The sequence below is a fragment of the Crotalus tigris genome, unplaced genomic scaffold, assembly GCF_016545835.1.
Source record: "Crotalus tigris isolate CLP2741 ecotype Arizona unplaced genomic scaffold, ASM1654583v1 scf7180000017644.4837335, whole genome shotgun sequence".
NCBI classification, from domain to species: Eukaryota; Metazoa; Chordata; class Lepidosauria; order Squamata; family Viperidae; genus Crotalus; species Crotalus tigris.
The window spans coordinates 802,556-818,061 of NW_024096536.1; the positions used below are offsets into that span (position 1 = coordinate 802,556).

Here is a 15,506-nt window from a genome sequence, read left to right on the forward strand (position 1 = left end):
TTCCTCTTTTGACTCTGCCCCCTGTTTCTGTCACTTCTTTTCTGTTAAGTGAATCTGGTTTCTCCTATTGATTTGCTTGTTGGATACTGTCTGAGAAGGTTGCAAATGGTGATGATATGACCCCAAGATATTGCAACCATCATAAATACATGCCAGCTGCCAAGCACCCAAATTATGATCACGTGACTATGGGAATGCTACAATGGTTGCAAGAGTAAGAATTCAGTTATGTTTTTCAGTGCTGTTGTGACTTCGTATGATGACTAAATGAATGAGGACTACACATTATCTGTACCGTATAACAACTGGCAACACAGCAGTGGTCTCAATAAGTGTCAAGTACAGTATTCAGAGTATCAGTAAAACATCTGAGGTTTTCCATAACATCTTTGGGGGAAAAAACTAGAACTTTTCAGGTGTACTGTGACTTCTCTCTTTCCCCAATCCTAGAAGTTCTCTTTTTAAGAGAGGTGTGTATGTGTGTGTGTGTGATGGTCATCTTTCTTTGCAATAAATATGATAAATGGTCAAAATGTGGAAGCATTGTGTTAGGTGCAGGTTTCATTCTTCTTCAAGTAGATCCACTGAAACAATGGAAGCTTAAGGCTACTTTAGTCATATCTAAATAATTTCCCTTGAGTTTTAGTTGGTCTGCTTTAAATATAGCTGAACTTGGATTTAGAGAACAATAGATTTGAAAGACTATGTTGTCCAACTTCTTGGGGTTCAGTTCAAGAATCCTAATTATGATGGAGATCTGTTTAGCAAATTCAGCTTGAATCTCATTTCATTTCAACAAGAACACAATAAAACTTGATTAAAAAAAGTCTGCTTTATTCTTTCTGAGATCAGTTCAGTTATAAACCTGGTGAGACATATGATGTGACTAAAGAAGTGAAAGGTGGTTTAGCAGCATTTCTGTGAGGGGAAGGATTCATAATAAGTAAAATGCTAGAAATAAAAAGAATTCAATGCATAGTGGTGGTTTCAAAAATTAAGTAGTACATTGGTCAAGGAGAAAGGCAACTTTCTTTGTCTGGTGCTCAAGAGGGATCTGGGGGCTGAGATGCCAACACATCACATGATAGTTAGGAGAACTTAATAGACCACTGGAAATGGGTATCATGCAGCAGGCATCACATGGCAGTCAAGGGATCTATTGTGTAAGCTATCTGCTCAATTTGCAACATTGGGGATAAGGAAGATGAGGGTAGTTTTTTTTTATTATTACTGACTGACTTTATGGAGAAAATATCCAGTGAAAATAACAAGGTTCAAAATAACAGGAATTCTGAGAAAATATTTTTAGTGATTAATCTAGTGCTGTTCAGGTCTCTGTGCCTTGCCTTTTCTCTCATTCTTTCTTCATTTTCTTGGAAATGCTTTGCCTATGTTTGTCTGTCTGTCCTCTGTGACCTGAAACATTACAAAACAGTTCTTAATTCCGATTTTTCTGCTATGTCTCTATATCTACATGCTATACAGTTTATTTCAGATGGAAATGTAATCAGCTCCTGGATTTAAAGAAATGGTCCTAAATTATGGTACACACTGATAAGTACATGAAATTTGTCAGAAGCTTCCCAAGCTTTAACTGGGATTGTTTTCTTCCACAACTAATATCCCTGCACTATAACATGAATTAGACTTTTTTTTTAGTTTTATTAGTAAGAGTTTAGTATGGAAGTGATTCAAAAGAAAAAGTATATTGATGTTTTTAATGGCTGCTCCATGGTTAGAGGTTGTCTAATGCAGTATTTTTCAACCTTGGCCTGCTTAATAAAATGTGTGACTTCCAGCATGTTTTAAAATCTTTTAAAAATATTGATATCACATTTAAAAAGTGTATTGTCATTTTTAGACCATAACAGTTTATTTTAAAATATTTTAAATAAAAATAATAAAGGAATTATAAATACTCTTGTTTATGCTAAATAGTTCTATAAATTGCCATGGACTATTTCTGAGGTGACCCTTGTTCAAGGTAGTCACTACAGAGCATAAACGTTATGTGGTATGGCCAAGTTGTCTGCAGGCCACCTGTTCTTGTTCATTTTGCCTTTCAGTCTTAGGTCCTTAATAGGTCACGTTTTGCAAATATCAGCACAAATATGTTTAATATCTACAGGAATTTCTGCTTTTTTCTGTGGCAAGTTATACACCGTGAAAATAATTGTCATAGGAACTAAAACTCCTAAATACAATTTAGGAGAAGGCTTAAAATATACTTGTTACAATTTTAAAGGTTTACATTTTTTTTTAGAGCTGCTTTATATTTTAAAATGTAAAATATTTTAAATGTACAGCTTTTAGAATGTATTATTTAGAAAAAATTATGTGGCTACTCATCTTGAATGCATAACTCTGGGTGGTTCAGAACAAACCACAAAAATAGATTTAAAAAAGCTGATGTATAAGTATAATACATCAATAGAAGCATCATAATATACTGCCAATGCAACTATGATTGTATGTTATTGATATATTCCTCGAAGTCACCTTGACCTATTAGAATGGGCAGTATTTTTTTTTTAAAAGCAAATTGATGAATTTGCACATAAGTAAACGTCTGATTAAAGTAGAGATAGATGATTGAGGATGATGATTACTTTTGAACACATTAGATTCCACTTGGAAAGAAAAATTAAGGAAAGCATCATGCAGATTTAACCAAGGTATGATATGTATGTTAGTTTTCCAAAGGGAAATATTTGCAATTCTTGATTAATATAATTCTAGCCCATATAAACAACTACAGGATGTTTGGAAAATGAGCAGGCTTTCAAAACTTGCTGCCCTTCAGATGTGCTGTTTGTTAGGTCTTTGTGCAAGGTTAAATTCTGCAGTGGACTACAGAAGTCTGAATGGAATTATCTTACAGTGTGTCTATGGAGATTCTCAGTCATCCAGGTCATGGTTCTTGAAAAAGCACCTTTGGGATATCTTACAGTGTATTTTGGAAACATGTTTGTTCCTTCCTTAGTGATCTCTGGTTTTCTTTTGATGAAATTTCCTGAATCACTCTGAAGAATACATTTGAAGGTTTCTACTTTTAGCTAGTTCTTATTTTATGACTATCATGATTTTATGTAAATATTATGTAGCTGTAATAAAAATACCAGAAAAACAAGGAAAAAGATAAAGAAGTTTGAACAAATAGAATTAATGAATGGACAATGAAACAAAATTATAATTGAAGAAGTAAATGAAAAGTCAAGAATGCTAATGATTAGATATTATTTTTGAATGTTATTGATGTATTGTTTTCTTGATTTGAAAAAAACAAGGAATTAAAAAATGATATACATATGCAGTATTCTAAGTGTGGTCTTTATAAAGTGTTAGTAAGACCACCCTTAGAATACTGCATTCAGTTTTGGTCATCAAATTGTAAAAAAGATGTTGAGACTATGGAAAGAATGCAGAAAAGAGCAACAAAGATGATTAGAGGGCTGGAGGCTAAAACATGTGAATAACGGTTGTAGGAATTGGGTTTGTCTAGTATAGTGAAAAGAAGGACTAGGGGTGACATGATAGCAGTGTTCTAATATTTGAGGGGCTGCCACAAACAAGAGGAGGTTAACCTATTTTTCAAAGTACTAGAAGGCAAGACAAGAAGCAATGGATGGGAACTACGTAATCAAGGAGTGAAGCAACCTAGAACTAAGGAGAAACAAGTAGTGAAACAGCTTGCCTTCAGAAGTTGTGGATGCTTTATCACTGGAGGCCTACTTAGCTTTTAGTTACATACTGAATTCTCCTTTCACTGATATGAATGGGATTTGGAAATGGTTATATTGTCTGAAACAACAATTACAGCAAGAATGGGTATATTGTTGTAAGACACAAAGGGCCAAGTTGGGGACAGTTTATCCTGCAGTGGTAAAGCTCTGTTGATCTAGTTGCTAAGAATCAACACCAATTTGATGATCTATAATCAGTGTGCCTCATGTGAATTTTGTATATATTTGTATAATAAATTCTTTTAACTCTTTTCTCACCTTTCTATATCCCAGCTTTTTTCCATTGTTGTGTTTGGCTGCATTGTGAATGAAGGCTATATCAATAATCCAAAGTCACCAGAAGAGTTCTGCATCTACAATCACAACCAGAATGCCTGCAACTATGGTATCACTGTGGGAGTCCTTGCATTCCTCACCTGCCTTCTTTACTTAGCCCTAGATGTCTACTTCCCACAGATTAGCAGTGTCAAGGATCGCAAGAAAGCTGTGCTTTCAGACATTGGAGTATCTGGTGAGTTTCTGGTGAATGTATATGGGTTTCTATAGGGACAGTGTGTATTCCTGTTGGTGAATATGGATCCAGGTTTACTTCTGTATACATGATTTAAATGGCTTTTTAATAATCAGAGATGGAGTTGTATTGTTTTGGAATCTGCTTTACTAAATAAACTGATCACCTATTGAAATTAAAAGATTTTTTTTTGTTCTCTTGCAATAATCTTCATTACCCTTTCTCCCATTTATCTGACTTCTTAATTTCACCAGTTTTACTCTTTTGAGTTTTTAAATTAACACATTTTTTTGCCAAATTAATTAACTGTAAATAGAAGGAATTGCCTTTGCTGAAATGGATTGTCATTCAGGGTGTCCTCTGTCTATGGAGAATCTCTATGCAAATGAGAACTCTGGAAAATGAGGGGCCTCTATGGGTGGAGTCACATGACTGCTTTCCTTAACATCATTCAGAAATGCACAAATAAAGTAACCAGAAAGATTTTTGGCACCACTTTTTAAAAAAGAAAAATTATTCCTAGAAATACCCTGTTCAAAGGAGAGCTCTTGAATATAATGGAGAAAAGGAACACCCACTTTCAGAAATGTTATAATATTGTGATATGCTAGCTTTATAGCTAGTAAGTTTTTCTAATTATTAATTTTCCATCAAATAAATATTAATTCTAAAGCAAGCTAATTCCCAATTAAACTAAAAATCTTCAAGATGCCGCTGCCATTTGTTTTGGCTCTAAAGGATACAGTAAGACTTAAAATCTTCTCCTTATGAAACTGAAGACCAAATTAAAAGGAATTGGGGCTGGCTTATGCAGGCTGTAATCGTCTTAGGAGAGTTATCTGCCCATACAGAGAATATTCTGCAAGAGCATCAACCAGGAGCATTGAATCAGCAGCATCCATGGGTGAGTGGGTTTCAAAATGGGCAGGTGAATACAAAATCTAAGGCCCAACAGGTACTGCTGTTCTGAACTATTAGAAATATTTTTGAAAACCCTCTTGATTTAAGCTTTACTTTAATTCGTCTCATTGTTCTATTCAGCTATATCAAGTCTGGTTCCAAAGCAAATTGATATATAAACCTTAATGCAGTCACAACTTATTTAAGTCACATTGATTTCAGTGAATTTCTACAGTTGAATTACACATCTTCCTTAAAAACATACTTTTTCCTGAGATGCTGATTTGTTCTTATGGTTCTTCCAAGCATTATAATTTGCTACCGCTAGTAATTGTCTCTAATTGTTTCTGCCTGTCTGGTTTGCTTGGTCATAGCAGACACACTGGAGATCTGCTCAATTAAATGTTGTTATCTCGTGGGATCAAAGGGGTGTGGAACAGCATTCCTCCACAGACACATAAGCCCCAAAACTTCAAGCCACCTGGAAGCTTCTTAAGACTGTCCTTTTCCCAGGCCTGAAGATAGGATGTTTGTGGAACCCCAACAGTTTTTTAGAAGTGTTATTTATGTGGGTTTTGTCTGGGCAATCATGTTTCATTAAGTGATACATTTTTAAATCTTAAAGTTATCTAGAATATTTTTGGAATCAGAGAGCCTAAAATCCAGTAAATAAACCTGGCAAAGCGATAGTTGTCCAATGGAACAGGGTTATTCAGTGAATTATTTTTCATCATTGTGTTTTCACAAATGTTATTTTTATAGTTGAGAAGTGATTCCATACTAATTCTCCCTTCAAGGAAGCCTTCTCTGAAACTTTTCAAGCATGAGTTAATGCAGCCTAAGATAACATTTGTATGGCCTTCTCTAGCCTCATCTTTTCAGATAATAGTAATAATAATAATAATAATAATAATAATAATAATAATAATAATAATAAAGTTAGAAGGGACCTTGGAGGTCATCTAGGCCAAACCCCCTGCTCAGGCAGGAAACCCTATACCATTTCAGACAAATGGCTGTCCAGTCTCTTCCTAAAAACTTCCAGTGTTGGAGCATTCACCACTTCTGGAGGCAGCTTGTTCCACTGGTTAATTGTTCTCACTGTCAGGAAGTTTCTCCTTAGTTCTAGGTTGCTTCTCTCTTTGATTAATTTCCATCCGTTGCTTCTTGTCCTGCCTTCAGGCGCTTTGGAGAATAGCTTGACTCCCTCTTCTTTGTGGCAGCCCCTGAGATATTGGAATACTGCTATCACGTCCCCCCTCGTCCTTCTCTTCATTAAACTAGACATACCCAATTCCATCAACCTTTCCTTATATGCTTTAGCCTCCAGTCCCCTAATCATCTTTGTTGCTCTTCTCTGTACTCTTTCTAGAGTCTCAACATTTTTTTACATCATGGTGACCAAAACTGGATGCAGTATTCCAAGTGTGGCCTTACCAAGGCATTGTAGAGTGGCATTAACACTTCATGTGATCTTGATTCTATCCCTCTGTTAATGCAGCCCAGCACTGTGTTGGCCTTTTTGGCAGCTGCAGCACACTGCTGGCTCATATTTAAGTGATTATCCACTAGGACTCTGAGATCCCTCTCACAGTTTGACTGATAATCTTGGAAGCCGGCACTCTTACAAATTTGAAAAAAAAAATGCCCTTGTGCTTTCAGAGAAAATAAAGCACATTGCTATACTAGCGCATCAGGCATGCATTCTCTTCCATGGACGGTGCAGATTGTTTCTCTTGCCATCCTTAGAGGAAGCCATCCTTTTCATCCTTACAATAGGGTTTTTTTCTCCTTCCGTTCAATCATGCCCACTTCTTGGAGATTGCCTGCACAAATCCCTGCAGTTTTGTTGACAGGGTTTTTCAGAAGTGATTTGTCATTGCCTCCTTCCTAGGACTGAGAAAAAGTGACTAGTTCAAAGTCACCGAGGAAGCTTTGTACCTAAAGCGGAATTAGAACTCACAGTCTCCTAGTTTCTAGACTGCTGTTTTAACCACTACACCAAACAGCTCTGTAAGATGGTTCAATTTAATTATAAATCCATTAAGGTGTAATATTTATAGTAGATGCATCTGTTAATGATGTCAGGATAGAAAAGAACAGCCAGGGGATATTTGCTTAATGCCTGCTCATTTTTGTCTGTTTTGCTTTGTTTCTTCTATGTTAGCAAATTCTATAGCAGAGCTAGTTAGCTTACTGGCATGGAAATGCTACATAAATAATGGAAGAAAGGAAATACATTTTGGAGTTATTACTCCAGTTCTCTTAGCCATGATTACTTAAAAGCAAAACAGTAATTAAAAAGCTGTGTTTCAAGCTAGTCAGAGTCAGTTTAACTCTTAGTTCTGCTTTGACTCAGAATGAGGCCAAAATCACATTGTTCTCTCCAACCCTCACCCCATTTAAAACTGCAGAAATAATAACTCTGCCTACCATACAGAACCGTTTATAGAAATTCCTTTGGATTATTTAGACTATTGAGACCTTCAACAATCCAGCAACTTAAGGGAGAATTTTTATAAAATGTTTTATAGATGGCACCTTGACCCACAAAAAATGTCTTTCATGTACCCGGACTTACAGCCTAAATGTTGGAGATGTGGTTGCTTGGATGCCACCTATTACCACATTTGGTGGTCGTGCAGAGAGATAAAAGCATTTTGGATTAAGATATGGTGGAATATTCAGAGAATTTTCAGAAGGAGGGTAAAATTTACTCCGCAGTTATTTTTGTTGGGTATAGTTACTGATTGTGATACAAAGGAGGTTATATTGATGTTAAATTTGATTACAGCCGCAAGGCTGTTAGTAGGACAATATTGGAAGAAGGAATCCTTGCCTACACTGCAGGAATGGTTTTTTAAAGTGTCCCATTTGGCGGAAATGGCAAAGATTTCGGCTTTCTTAAAGGAACAAACGCAAGAGAAATTTCTTGCTGTTTGGGATAAATGGATAGAATTTATACAATTTAAATTGGATATAAAAAAATATCATATTGCTTTTTCATAATTTTTATTTCTATATACATATACATATATTTCAGTCTTAATTTTTTTTCTTTTTTATATATAATTTTTTTAAATTCTTTTTTAATTAAGCCTATATTCTGCTCTGGGAAGCTCAGGGGGGGGGAAGGGGGGTGGTTTTTTGGGGGGGGGATGGGGAAGGGGATGTTATGTTTAGTTTCTTGTATATGTTGTTTTCTGTTTTTGTATTGTTGTATTTTTTTCTGTTTTTTTGTAAAAACTTATAAAAATTTTCAATAAAAAAAAAAAACAATCCAGCATTTCCTTCAAGATAGGGCTCTTTCTACATGTGTCCTCCTTCTCAGCTGAGCCTGTGTTCCATTGTATCGTTTTAGTTCTACAGAATTGCTGAAATTCAAGAATAAATGAGCAAATGACTCCACTGTTGTGGGGCCAGGAGATACCATTTGTACAATGGAAATGAACTTATTCTTGATGACTAAGCCTTGCCATTCCACAGCATGTTCCTTACTTAAGGCAGAACTGAGTGTTAACCCAAAAAACTTGATTTGCTGGGTAAATGAATATGTATGCTTTCCCTTCTTCCTCCTTTTCCTAAAACATCCTCGGCAATACAGCTACATTCCTTACAAGTTGAAACGAAAAAGATGCTATTGCTGCTGGCTTGCAAAGCATAAAAGAGGAAAAAGAATACCAGGATAGGAAATTGGTATGTGTTTATGTATATAGAACTTGACAATTGCAACCAGAATTGTTAAGTGAGTCATACCCAACTTTATAATCTTTTTGCCATGGTTCTTAAGTGAATCACATGGTCATTAACTTCCCTATTGATTTTGCTTGTTGGAAGCCCGCCAAAAAGGAAATAAATGGCAATCACATGACCTGGGAGGCTGCAACTGTCATAAAAACATGCTAATTGCCAAGCATCCAAATTTTGATCCTGTGATTATAGGAATGCTGCAATGGTTGTAAGCACAAGGATTGGTCATAAGTCACTTTTTCCAGTGCCATTGTAACTTCAAATGGTTGCTAAATGAATGGTTGTAAATCAAGGACTACCTCTATGGAGAACAAAAAGGACTTATTATATTTTCACAGCTAGAATTGCATCTGAGTGCAGATCCTGGCCAAATGAAAGATGCTAAAATGACTGCTGCCATATTTATCAGGAATGGATAGCAGAAAGGGAAAAGGGCCTTTTAATCACTAGTTCCCTTTTTCAAATTCTTTCAATCCCTCAAATTTGGAACATGTAAGGTTTGAGAATAATAGATTTGGATTTAACTTGCAATTCCATGCTATAAAGAACTGGAATTTATCCCAATCTGCAAATCACTTTGAGATATTATAGGGAAAAATTTCTGAACAAGTGTGAGAATTAAAATTCATGGGTGTGTATTCCTTCATCCTTCCCTTTCCCTCTTGTTTTGATGGTGATCTCTTATAGGCTTTTGGGCATTTCTCTGGTTTGTCGGGTTTTGTTTCTTGGCTGACCAATGGCGTGTTTCGAAGGAAGAGGATAGTCTACTGAATGAAGGATCAGATGCTGCCCGAGCAGCCATTGCCTTCTCTTTTTTCTCCATCTTCACCTGGGTAAGTTATACAGGCTTGGGCCTTGTCTAGTAACGAGGGGAGTCATTTATAAGCATCTTATTGCTCCAGTTTCCATTTGTATAAGGGAGAGCTCCTCTGTCTTTAGTCTTAAAAAATCTGCTTATATGATCTGAATAATCAATGGCTTGACTATAGAGAAAAAAAAAGAGTTAGTTTATCAAAAACATTGTTGCTTACATACTGTATCTGTTGTCAGTCCAACCTTTACTTCCCTATTGGAGATGATGTTGCAGCAAAGGAAACATCTTAACCCAACTCAGTTGACTTTTACAGCTCTATATCTCAACAAACTAGAATTTGTTTTTCAAATTAAGCTTTGTAATGCAAAATGGTTCCACGATAGCCTCCTCCAACAAGGTGCTCTCCACATAAGCTGGATTTCCTTTCATGATTTTAACTGTCAGTTTCAAAACATTTTAAAGGTTCTCAATAGCTACTTAAGAAAACCCCTAAAAAAGAATGCTTATTTCATTTGACACTGGCATCTTTTAAAAAAGAAAATCACCAAATTTGATGATAGAGTAGCTAATTTGTTGATTTATCACTACATTTTTATCTATAAATATGAGAAGCAATCTAGAATTTTTTAGATAATTAAAATCATTGCTGGAATAGTTAGGTATAATAACTAAAGCAAACTAGACTTGTCATTTCTACAGTGTGAATCATATTTTGTCCATCTATAAATATTCATTTAATGTCTTTAAATTTAAAAATACCCACTGTTTGACTGATATATTATAAAAAAGAATATTCTGCTTCTGATAATGGAAGGAACAAAAAGTGCAGGATGGATTACAATTAACACTTATTACTAGCCTGACACATATTACATTTTAGAGATATAATGTCATATGGCTTATTTGCCTTATATATTGTCACATGGTGAGAATTTGGAAGAGCTGCAAGACAGCTATTGCCATACATGATTATTGCTTTTCATAGAGAAGAATTCTTTACCGCTTATTTTTATCTATATTTAAATATAACCAAATTTTAAATATTCCTTTGGAAGAGAACTCCAAAAGAAAAACAAGAAATGAAAGGCTGAGAACAACCCAGATTAATACAGAGTATGATTTTATCTAAAAGAAATTCCTATATTTGTTGATATAGTTGATTTATATTTTAGTTAGGAACAAAGCTTCAGGAGTTCTTTGGCATTTTAAGAAATCTTTTTCCCTTTCCCCTGGGTTTTGGTATTATTTGTTTTCTTCCAGCTGCTGTTTAAATGTTAAACTGCCTATCTTAAATTAGGGGCTATGGCTTTTCTTCCCAGCCTTTTGGAGGGTGTTGGAGGCTGCACAGTGACTCTGTCGTCTAATTTCCATCAATTTTTTTTTTTTTTTTTTTTTTGTGGGGATTAGGGTGGGAATGGAAAGCCCGGGAGAACAAACTTCTCCCTTCTTCCTCACTAATCTTCCCAAGCATTCTGAAATTCTGCTACTTAAATCTGGCCATTTTGTTGGCAAATCTCAATGGTTTTATCTGGAGATGCTGTCCCGGAGGGACGAGGTTATCCCTCCCAGTGTTGCTTATTGTTTTTATCATTGGCAGCATTGACAGAAGAGAATATTTGTACCTCAGGAGTTGAACTGTGGGGCCCTTGGTGCTTGGTGGCTCAGAGTACAGCTTTTATTCTTGGGATGGATTGAGTCCTTTTCTGATCCAAATAGAAAAAAAATCTGCTATCTACTGAAGAAATTTACTGTCACATGAAGTCTTTTATTATAAACACGGCCCATCTAGATTTCTCTTCTACTAAATGGAAGTTAGACATCCAGCTATTTTCCCATGTTATCTTTAATTTCAATAAGGCCTTGAATTCACATTGTGTCTAATGCCCTTTGTCCATCCTATTCTTTCTCTACAGAGTTTCCTGACTTTTCTGGCCTTTCGCAGACTTGGAGAAATTACTTTTCAGGAAGAATACAATACACTGTTTCCTAATTCTTCACCAATTCTCCCCTAGCCTTGGGTGCATAAAAATTAGCTTATCAGAGAGAAAATGTTTAAAGCAAATATTTCTGATGCTTAAAGGAAGGAAGGAAGAAAACAGGATGAAAGAGGGCAGGTCCAGCAAATAAAATGGGATGTTTTGGGAAAGAAGGAGAATTCTAGAAACATTGAGCTATTAAAGGAAATATTTGAGGTTGTCTTCTTTTGAAGCTGCAAATAGTTGAAAGTAGAGTATGTCCTATTCAATTTCTTTTCTTCTGCTTCTTTCTTCACCCTCAATGCTAGGTAACACCATTGTGCCTTTTTTGTTGACATGGTTAACAACTTTAACACTAATAACAACAGGTTCATAGTCAAAATGTATTTTCTACTCCTGCTCACCCTCATATTGCCACAACTTGTTCTTCTGTTGAATAACCTACATGTTGATGGTATCAGAAGGCAGTTTAGAAACTGCCATGGTTTCCCACACTGTTTCTTCAGCACTGTTACTAAAGACTATTTCACAAATAAGAGATTTATGATGGGGCTGGACCTCTTATAGCCACTACTTTGATTAATCTTAAAAGTATGGTTTGCCTTTATTCCTACCTGCCAGCTTCCATAGTTCTCCAGAACTAATAGAGGTGGAGTTGCATGAGTATGAGATGTCCCTGGAAAGCTAATGTTGTTTCAGACTCTTACCTCCAGCCCAGTCAGCATTGAAAAGCTTGGCTGCACAACTTTCTGTGATCCTTCTGTTACCTGTCCCAGGTATATGAATATGAAGTATTGAATATGAAAGAGGTCTGACTAAAGCCTTCAACATACTTGACCTGGCCTTGTTGGGTTTCGATATGCTAAAAAAAATCTCCACTCCAGAACCATATCTTCTACTGTAACTTTATTTCCGCCAGCCTTTTATCCAAGTAAATAAGCCATAGGATCTCTCCTGAAAGTTTGCTCTTCCCTTGCTTACTCTGTAGCTTCTTTGTTGAACTTGCTATCTTGGTGAACTGTGCCAGTTCATCTGATCTTTAGAATGTATATTTACACGCAGTTAAGTAATTGCAACATGTCACATTCCCTAATTTATGTCTTAATGCACTAACCATTATTAACACAGCTTCTATTTGTTTCTTCCTGGTATGTTTCTCTCTTTTTCCTTCCCATGTTTTTTTTTTCATCCCATTTTCCAAAATCTCCCCCATGCTGCCATATCTTCCCTTAAAGGTGGGCCAGTCTTTTCTGGCATTCCAGCGATACCAACTTGGAGCAGATTCAGCACTCTTCTCCCAGGACTACACAGATCCAAGCCAGGAGGCCGGCATGCCTTTTGCACCCTACACAAATGAGGATACCACAGATAGCATGGGGACCTACCAGCAGCCCCCTTCCGCAGATGCTTTTGATGCTGGTACACAGGGATACCAAACACAAGACTACTGAAAACTGTTGGAGACCTCCTATTTCCCCTTCCCTCTGCCCACTCTCTTCTGCCCCAAGAAGTCAGCGTGCAAAGCAGACCAGAGCAACAGGTGACTCTTGGCCAGTTCTGGCCTTCTAGGTTCTCTTTTTTTAATTTCTTCTTTACAGAAAACCTAATGCCTCCTCGTCCTCTGGAATTCTCCATCAAAACTAGATTGTTCATTGAAAGACACTTTATTGTTTGTGTTGCAGTGATAGATTCTTTGTTTGGGAAGCTCAAGCTGTCTTTCAGAGGGAAAAAAATCTCAAAATGGTGTTGGTGGAAAGCATAAGCACTGGATATATGGATGAATACTAGTTAAGATGCCAGTGCGTAAATGTAAGTGCTGAGAAATGAGAATAAGAACTGGACAAATGAGTAGACCATCCTATAAATGAGTAGTGAAAGTGGACAAGCAAAGGTGAACGATGTACATAGCAGCAAGGAAAAATATAGAAATGGCAAACAGAAAAAGATCTCAGGTAGATGAGAATGGAATCATAAAGTGTTGGATGCAGAATCTACAATAAGCCAGATTGGATTTGATAATAGGAAGCTTTAAAAATATCCTGGCCTTGATTTTGATAAAATTACTAAAATGTTTTGTTTTGTGCACTCTATTATTTTTTTATTTACATTTTACTTGCTTCAGGTTGATAATATGTGGTTCCAATGTTTGATCATTTGTGATTGGCTTTTTGGAGAATTGAGAAGTATTACATGATTCTCTGATCAAGTTCAAAATGCAAAATGTTAAATACAGGCTGAAAAATGAGACACATAATGATTACATTTGTTTCTGAATATGAGGCAGCTCTTTACAACAGAATCACATCTGTTCATTCTATAGTAGGCTAAACCAAATCTGATGAACTGACTTTAGTTGACAAAAACCGTATATGAGAAGAGGCCCAGTCACAATCCACAAAATTTAAACTAACTAAATGACTGATAATTTCATTCAATTATTTTTTTTCCTCCAAAAATGGTTTATGGAGACAAGTGTGCAAATTATGAATTGTAAAGAAATGATATAGTATTTTAAATCCAGGATAATGGCCATGAAATCTCCCTCAAATTCAGACACATAGTTAATAGATTATCATCAGGATTATATTGTGCAAATCACAATTCAGATGGAAAAAATGAGTGCCAATAATGGTTTGGAAAATCCTATGAACATATTGAGATGTAATTCAAGTACCACTGAACAAAATTATCTGTATCAGTGCACAATCTTTTCCAGTTTTTTTTTAAATAAAGCTGATTTCCAGTTGAAGAAATGTCAGTGCTGATAAAATTATAGTGAGCAGAGGAACTCTAATGAGGAATGGATATAAAAATAAGCAAAAATAGCTCTGAATAAGATGATACTTCTGTCCACTATATGGAACACAGTGTTGGAGATGTCAGGAGAAACATAAAAGTAACTTCAATGCAATGGAAATGAATTACTTAAGAAATGTTTGAGGTAAAGCATGGCCAAGAGTGAACAGGTAGAAAATGAATGTGGACTGAATATAAAAGTGAATCATCAGTACTGTACAAAAGAAGTATATTGAAATGGTTTGGTCATATAAAAAGAATGAATGAAGATTGATTTGCAGACTAAGTACATGAAGAAAGAGTGTATTGAGAGGAAGGGGAAGACCAAGGAAGTCATGTTGAATGAAACTCAAATTCTCCTAAGGAGAGAAGTTTCTTTTTCTTATCTCATGCCTTAACTTTCTTCAGTATAGTGTATCTTGCTTCTTTACTGTACTGTTCATTATGTTGATTAACCCAAGAGGGAATAATGTGATGGATACATAATATATGTATACTATTCATGTATTCATTATTCGAACAATTAATAGGATAAATAAGGAATAAGATACAAGTCTAATCAGACAAAGCATTATTCAGAAGTAAACTCCATCTAGTTCAGTGGTTCTCAACCTTTTTAATGTCGCGACCCCAACCGGGCGTAAGTCGAGGACTATCCAACCAGTCGTAAGTCGAGGACTACCCAACCGGTCGTAAGTCGAGGACTTTCCCTGCCTGGGAGCACCGCGCATGCGTGGTGCCGCCCCCTGCGCCGGCTGAGGCGTAGCTGGCAAGCGGCAGAGATGGCGCAGGCCGACCACCGGCTGGGCCACCAGCTGGCCCAACCCAAGGAGGTAAGGCACCCGCCAGGCCCCACACGCGCCAGCAATCCTCCCTGCGGCCGCCGGCCTCCCACCTCCCACCCCTGGCCCTCTTTTACTTACATTTTTAGTAGTTGCTCAGCAGGGAGCGATGGAAACTTCCAGACAGCTCACCTTCGCTGCAGACAACTTGCAGCACCATTTGCAGAATGGGAC

General features: G+C 36.5%; 1 protein-coding gene across 2 annotated transcripts in view; it reads left to right on the forward strand.

Moving 5' to 3' along the window:
• SYNGR1 (synaptogyrin 1) overlaps positions 1-15,090 on the forward strand; it is a 30,779-nt gene extending 15,689 nt beyond the window's left edge. Inside the window, exons 2-4 of one of the 2 annotated variants that reach the window (XM_039335499.1) lie at positions 4,017-4,254; positions 9,592-9,737; positions 11,632-13,073. In XM_039335499.1, the coding sequence (XP_039191433.1) occupies positions 4,017-4,254; positions 9,592-9,737; positions 11,632-11,730 (483 nt within the window). In that variant the 3' untranslated portion in view covers positions 11,731-13,073. Of the gene's footprint in view, positions 1-4,016; positions 4,255-9,591; positions 9,738-11,631 lie in introns of both variants that reach the window. The other variant, XM_039335498.1, reaches the window with a different exon arrangement.
• Positions 15,091-15,506: the final 416 nt, after the last annotated feature.